The following is an 8,147-nucleotide window of genomic DNA, read 5'->3' as shown; positions in this document are numbered from 1 at the left end:
CTATCGGTTGGCGGACATTTTTCTTATTTGCAATAAATTTGGTTATGAATGTTCTCGGTCTGCCCTCGTTGCTTTTCCTGGGAATTGTACATAATTTTCACAATTTTGATGTTAACTTGAAAATTTACGATACGTTATTTTGAAATGATGGTTGGCCGGTCCAAGCCAAATAGCCGGGTCCTTCTGCTGCCAGGAATACTTTCAACCGAAACTCCACATCTATTCCTATCTATCGCCTTGGTCTACCCACCCATGTCGGGCATTAAAAATTCATTTTTACGATTTCAGTTTTTCGGATTTAAGCGAAACACTTTCGGTTGGCTTTGTTCGGACTGAGGGGAAACAAACGGAATTGGTAACAAAATACGGATTTAGGTTGTCACCTAATCCAGAATGTTATAAAGAACTAAGTAAAGTAAATGTTTCAAATTGGATATATATATAAAACTCTGCTTAAAGTTGTTGAAATACCATTCCTCTATAATAATAATAAGTAATAAAACTTAAAATGATACTAGATTAGAAAATACGAAAATAGAAAATAACAAAATACCAGTCAAAAAGGTACGGATTATTTATAAAGAATTTATAACACCTCTTAAAAACTACAGCCCTAATTTGTATGTTCCAAGTAAATATAACAAAACAACAAAATCCAAGTCAATGATGTACGGGTTATTTCTAAAGATATTAACAGATCTTGAAAACGGAACACCTAAATTAAATGTTTCAAATTCAGAAAACTCTGAAAAGAAAGTTAAATATCTGCTCTTGTCTTTCCATAAAAATATTCAATATAAACAATTTAACGTTTGGCTTGCGCTATATTAATCATCTTTAATATATTTCTTAATAAATTAAATAGAAGCTCGCCAACTTGCTGACGTATCCAGAATTGTGGGCCCAGAGATAGATATAATATGATCGCCAGGCAGACCATTTCCTATCCGCAACTTTTGCAGCCATTTATAACATACACCAAACCGTAAATATAAATATTTATGGATTTGCGATACAAGTTCGTAGGCCAAATTGTTGCAAATCGACACAAAGTGCTCTAATTTACGTCAATTTTCGGCATGAAGATGAAACGAAGAAAAACTAAACGCACAGTTGGGAAAGAAATATGTAACTGTCTGGAAATCGGGGGCAGGACCTTTGTGTTCGAGGCTCCGCAAGCGAAATAAAATTAATTTATGAAAACTATTTGCGCAGGACGACGATAACGACAGTCGATTCGATTCGGGTCCACCCCAATCTGCAGGCGACACTCGTCCATTGTCCTGCTCGATGGATAGACACGCGCTCGTCATAATTCTGTATAATCTATGTACGATTTGAGTAAAAACAAAGGAAAGCCCGACCGTAAATTTCACATTTTATGTGCTCTCTATCTTTCGCCCGGCCACTCTGGTCTTCGGTCCTTCGTCCTGTGGTCCTTGGAGACATTCTGCGCGCTGGCTATCATTAGGAGAAATAAAATATGCTACTGCTTTCACTTTGCGAGTCCTCCGTTTCGGTCATGTCCTGCGGAATGTCAAACAAACGAGCCAACCATCAACTTTATGGGCAAATAACACAAATTACACAAGCCAAAAACAAGAGAAACACCAGAAAATTGGCTACAAACACAAGCATATCCTGTCAAATTTCGTTAGGGAAAGGTTTAGCAAATGTTCTAGATGCGTTGCTCAAGATAATTTGGAACATTTTTACTTGGCCAAAGAACAAAGACTTGTATGTGGACATTTTTAGGAACAGGTTGGGAATAGTAAACCAAATGCACAGAAAAAAAAATGAGCCAGGATCAATTTGATATGCGCATGGTAAATTTGTGTTTTTTAGACACATATCATTTTTACCATTAAATAATGTCAAATTGATACCAAAAAATGTCAAGTTGTCGATTTCTCTCTTTTCGAAAAGTCTTTGACATCGAAAAAGAGAGGATATATCAATACGGCGACATCAATCACGTGAGTGGAAGCGAAAAAGATATATTCGAAATTCGAATTGGCCTACTTCGACCATGTTGTCTCGCTTGCACTTACATACGTTTTAGTGGATTTTTTGACACTTGAGTTTTATCGTGAAGCCGGTCAGACGTAAATTTTCAGTTTTTCACTTAGCGAAGAACAAGGAAAAGGTGAGTAAACTTCATATATAATGAGTATATGTCTAGTGTTATAATAACATAGAAACATAATAAGTGCAAAAAAATAAAATCGTGTGCGATTTTCAAAAGCACGTGCAACTATGTATGTACATACATACGTATGCGTAAGCGTGTGTATGTGTAGAGGCTGTGTCAGCGTAAAAACAAAATTAATAAGTATGTACATCTAACAATAAACATAATTGCATTTAAACATAAACATATTTTAAAATACGCTTAAATTTATATTTAGATGTATTTACATCCCTATTAATTATTTTTTCTACGCCGCCCTGCAAAGTCGCTTCTCATGTACATACGTACATATATATGTATAGACAGATGCACGTGATTTTCATTGCTTTTCATAAAATTTTGCATATTCTTGAATGTCTTTCGCAAATTCGTTGTTATTACTCAATTAATTAAGGTTTTAAATTTTAGCGAGCACTTTCAAGCTTATGTGGTGGATGCCGAACTGGAATCTTATACGATTGTATATAAACTATAATTATAAGTGAATCACAATTAAGAAATTTTAGTAAATAAGTATACAAGACACAATGTAAATATCTAAAATAATATGTAAATAAGAAATACTGTAAATATTTTGTACAAACTGTAAATAGGTAATAAAAGGTATATAAAAATAAAATAAATAATAAAAAAAATTGGTATAGTATTTTTTATTTAAATTTGGTATTTTAAATATCCAATCTACTACAATGTACATTTGAAATTATAATATCAAATTTACAACAAAAATATTTCAAAAAATTGATACCGCCTAATGTAAAAATGATATTACCGAAATATCGTTTTTACCATTTCGAACATATCAAATTGATATGTGCCGTATCAAGGCCAAATTGATACTGGATTTCATCAAATTGACCATCATATCATATCAATTTTTTTTTCTGTGTGGGATTTAGATTAAAGCAAGTCTAATAACATTTCAGTGAAATCTATATTTATTTATTGTGGGAGGTACCGAAAAACAAGATAAGAAATATTCATATTTTATCTGGTAATTTGACTTAAAAGAATAGATTTATTCTTTCTTTCGATTGAAAAAGCCTTTACAGAAAATACTTTAAAATTAACCAATTTTTTGATTTCGTCAATACTACAACGATTGAATTACTTACTTATTTTTGTTATAATAAAAAATTAGACCTGATTTAATCAAATTATCAATATTGTTGATAATGATCAATATACATTTTTAAAATTATTAAAAAAATAATAAATATTAAAAACATTTTCTATTTTTTCTCACCATATTTAAAGGGCAACTGTGTCCAAAATCTGGTGTTTTTGCTGAAGGGATATCGTTTTAATTCGACATTTTATCTGTTTTTGTTTTGACAAGAGCATGAGTTGGTAATTGGAAACAAAGAACAATGTTCTTGTTTTCTGACTTGCTTGCTGACTTGCATTTTCGACCCTATAAAGTATATTTATTCTTGATCAAGAACACTAACTGTGTTTGACGTTGGGCCATATAACCCCGTAACGGTGTTGAAAAGCCGTCAATTTATTCGTAATTGGAGGCTAAAAATTTGAGACATATTACCCCCACAAACAAATTCTCGATCCGCCACTGATAAGAGCGCTATACGTTTATTAGAACCAATTAATTTTTACCTCTTTCAATTTTCTAGTGAAAATACAATTTTAAAAGTTTTTGTAAATAGAAGGCTGTGACTTGAGCGTTCGCCCATTTGCCTAGATGGTGAATGTTTCACACTCATTCATCAAAAATCCTTTGATTAGTAAGGTTGTGATTTTTATTTAAATTTAAGTGCTCTTTACACAGTACCATTTTTATTCTATATTATATATTCTAATACTCCAAACAACACAATTTTTTCGCTATCAAAATTTATTGTTAAGCGGTATCGAAGTCATGGATTCTGACGATTGCAGCTCGGGATCAGATCTAAGTTCGTGGTCAAACTCTACCGTGGGCGATGTGCCTACCGCAAGTAGCTGCACGCTGCAAGCTTGTCCCTCGAAGGGGTGTAATGTAGAATGCTGCGAGGGAGACCCGAGCCGTCCTCCCTATACCAAGGTCATGCCTGAGGATCGGCGGTACGGCGTGGTTGTGAGCAATGAGGAGGACCCCTGTTGCTGCCAGTTTACTTGCGTCCTTCAGTTCCTGCTGAAATCCTTCCACACCGTTGGAGATGAAGTCAGTACTCTGCGCTTCAGCGAGTGCACCTCGGTGGAGCAATTCGATTGCAACTTGATAATCGTCGGCCGGGATGATCATACGAAGGACTGGCTGATCACCCAGACCAGAGGGATCTGCCCCCCCTTTAAAGTGACCTCTTTCATCCGGCACTTTGAACTCATCAAGGTGTCTTTCGTGATACCACAGGTGGTGGACGCTCGTCTCTGTCGCATATTTAACATTTTCGAGAAGCAGCTTTGTGGACTTGACACTGGCAAGTGGTGTGTGGTGAAACAAACCCCCCTGGATGAATGCAGTGCGGAGTACCAATCGAAGGTGGTGTACCCAGAGGTGAAGAACGTCGAAATACTGGCCTACATAGACGAAGAGAGCGCAGACATAATCAAAAGGAATTGCTCGAAGATCCGCTACCTACTATTTCATCTGCCGGTGGACTTCTGTCCAAGGGGCTAGCCCATCCGAATGACTTCGATCGAAAGCGATGTATCAAGAGCCTTGTCACTAGAACACAACGGCACTGAAGGCAAAGTGTTTGATTTGTAACAGTCCCATTTTTTAAGAAAATATTGAAATCCAACATCGTTAAACTAAATAAGGATTTTTCTGAAAGTAGATAAATTTGTGATTCTAATTTAATTTAATTTTTTTTTTTGACTTGCTTTTCAACTGACTGGTTTCAAGAAGGAATGCAAATACGGACAAACTAGTCAATATAAAAATATATGATTGAAGAATGGTCACTTCTGCTAATATATTTTTTGTGATACCGTTCTTTTAGCTGAAGAACTATTCTTCAGCTCATCATATTTAAATGTGAGTCCGCAGGGCAACTGTTGCTGTCATTCTGAGTATAATTCCCCGATCCCCACCTCTTTTTTGTCAGCCCTGCCATTTAGCAACTGTGACAGCCAGAGAACCCCACGTTGATGTAATTTTCGCCTTCCTGCCAAATGTCCAAAAATATCAAGCCAAGACCAATTATGAATAGAACAATTAATCTCTAATTATGCCTGAATATCTGTCGGGCGAATTATTAGCGAGAATGAAATGAAAATCAACGCGAAGACGAAGACGAGCATGGAGGAAAAGGAGGGAAGTCTGAGGAAGACTGAGATCTCGAGATCGTGCTGACGACCCCACAGATCATATCTCGGGTAGTTCCCAGCCCCCTCCTGCGGGACCCCCTGCTCCATACGATACGATTGCGATCCTCTGGGGCCTTGGGCCTTGGGCCTCGGATATTCGCCTGCTGATCGGATTATGACAACCAACGACACAACACATCGCAGGGCAAGAAAGTTTTCTTTTGGCTGACGACGCCAACAGATGCAAACGGATGCGGCATCTTGATCGCCACTTTTGATTCGGATTAAGTGAAAATTCATTAGATAATTTCAGGCGGTGTCGCATCTTGATGGAGAGTCCGTGAGGTGTACTACCGCACACTGTCTCATCTCGCATCGCAATCATCGCCGGCTAAGTATGCCAATTAGTAAATATTAGCAGCGATTAAAATCGGCTAGGAGTCCGTCGCCACGATTAATGTCAGGAAGTCGACTGACGTAAGCCGCCAACATAGTATATGTGGCTATATAAGTGGCATGATGATGTCGCCCTCAATCGATCCGAGCATTGTAAGCTCATTAAACGCGCAACATTGATGTCAATACTTCCGTTCCTGCATCGATCAAGGGTAATCTCGGCTGACAAAGGTGGGAATATTTTTGTGTGTTAATTAGATCGACACTCAATCGGGTTTGGGAAAACACTGCTGTAGGATAATCAAATACAAATTAATCTCATTCTGGTTTTAAATGAAATGATTTATTTCTTTACAATGAGAAAACAATATTACCTAACATTTAGGAAATGTTACCTTAAAAATATTACCTTAAATATAATATAATTTGGAATATTATTATCATAATAATTATTATATTAGTTCAATATTTCTAAGATCATTATCTACTTTAAGGCAGATCAGAGAGGTGGTACACAGTAGACAACCTCTATATTATTTATTAAGCATTTTATGGTAATTTATAATTTTAAACGGTCGGAAAAGCTTCCTTCTACTTGTGACATACTTTCCGAATCTAATATACAAAATGATTTTCTGGACCAATTAATGTGAAACACAACGCAAGCACAATCAAAATAATAAATACACCTTATTTTATTTTCCATTTAATACCAACCAGATATCTTCTGTTCCCTTACCCCACTTATTTTCTCTGAGTGCATGCCAAATCAACTGCAAAGACGAAAGATAAATACGCCTCTGACTCAAATAAAGATGCAAATGAGTCCAAGTCCAGGCCGGCTGCAATAAAAAAGCCCTCATACCGGCTGACCGACTCGTCGGCTGCCAGCACGTAGACAAACAATGCAGCCAAAGGATGTGGGCCAGGACTCTGGATGCTGGACTTCTGGCCATCTGAACTCCTGGGTCCTGTGTGATCAAGGCAGACAAGTGGAGTCCATTAAAACACTAACGTCACGTCGGGCGCCGAATGATGGATGTGGCCTAAGGACGAAGACAAGAGTGCAGGCGAAAAAGCGGCCAAAAAGCGGGAGCCGAAAGGATAACAGGTCCTGACGGGCTGCACCAACTGGACAGTCCATGGATGAATACCAATCAGAGAAACAATTGGCAAGCCATCCTTCGTCCTTCGTCCTTCGTCCTTTGCACTCCATCCAACAAGCGCCCAACAAACAGGATGTGATGGCAATTTAAGGCAGACAGCAGACAGTCGCTCAAAATGGGTTTTTCTCCGGGGCTTTTCCATCTGCTTTTCGCCATGGTGGCGAAGGGGGCGTGGCAAACGCACCGCCTCCGGGGGCAACAACTGCAACATGGCCAATTGTCCGTGTGAGTGTGTGTGTGTGGATGTGTATGGGTGACCGGAAGTGAGGAAGTGCGCCCCTTTTGCATCGCCATCATGAAGTCATTCACTCAATTTATCGTTTGATGAATGTCCTGGCAGATAGTCCTGGATCCCGGATCCTGGATAGTCAACCCCCCTCCCCGCCCACTTTTGGGGGCGTTGATGTCGGGACACACACACGTTTAATGGCCATTTGAGCAGTTGATAAACGTTTCGCTCGTTTGCGTTGATGAAATGTTGTCGTTGCTGTCCTTGTCGTCCTTGTTGGGCTGCATTGTTTATTTATACCCAGCATATGGATCATATGGAGCTCATGGCGCACATCCACATCCCCCATCCTTCAGTTCCGTTTAGTTTTTGCGCTTGTTTCTAATTGTTTTTGTTTGTTTAGCTTGTCATGCGACGCTTTTTTTGATTTATGACTCTGGCGCTTCAAAATTTGAGCCATGTCCTCCATGCAATGGCATAGGTCTGATGACAATGACACTATTATGATGTCACTGCCTGACAGGCGACACACTCTTTCGCAGTGCGAAATGGTCCTTCATCGTGGTTTATGGTCTTGTTTTCGACCAACTGAGGACATTGTTTACGAGTAGTGGCAATTCCCCAATTTAGATGCGTGCAATTTCAGTTAGAATGGAAATATTCCGAACTTTCTTTCATATGTATTCCACTTTTTATACTATTTATATAAACAATTCGAGATATATTTTATAAAATCGATTTTATTGTATGAAACATTTTCAACTACATATTCCATAACATTCTGATTACTTGTAAATGTTTAAAATTAAATAAAATAGTCATTAATTGAATTGATTGACTTTTTTTATTCCTTTTTTTTTTTAATAACAGCAAATTTTAGTTATAAAGTTTTTATTTGTTTTTCACATTTCAAAAA

General features: G+C 37.7%; 1 protein-coding gene across 1 annotated transcript; it reads left to right on the top strand.

Moving 5' to 3' along the window:
* The first annotated feature begins 4,067 nt into the window (after positions 1 to 4,067).
* Positions 4,068 to 4,808, top strand: LOC119546219. Its single transcript, XM_037852359.1, has one exon. The coding sequence runs from the start codon at positions 4,068 to 4,070 to the stop codon at positions 4,806 to 4,808; it is 741 nt and encodes a 246-aa protein (XP_037708287.1).
* The last annotated feature ends 3,339 nt before the right edge of the window (positions 4,809 to 8,147 follow it).

This window comes from Drosophila subpulchrella, chromosome 2L (assembly GCF_014743375.2).
Source record: "Drosophila subpulchrella strain 33 F10 #4 breed RU33 chromosome 2L, RU_Dsub_v1.1 Primary Assembly, whole genome shotgun sequence".
Lineage (NCBI taxonomy): Eukaryota > Metazoa > Arthropoda > Insecta > Diptera > Drosophilidae > Drosophila > Drosophila subpulchrella.
The sequence above is the reverse complement of the archived record's forward strand: the minus strand, read 5'-3'. Positions and strand labels throughout refer to the sequence as shown.

Coding starts and splice junctions, on each gene's coding strand:
- LOC119546219 (XM_037852359.1), top strand. CDS start 4,068: ATGGATTCTGACGATTGCAGCTCGGGATCAGATCTAAGTTCGTGGTCA.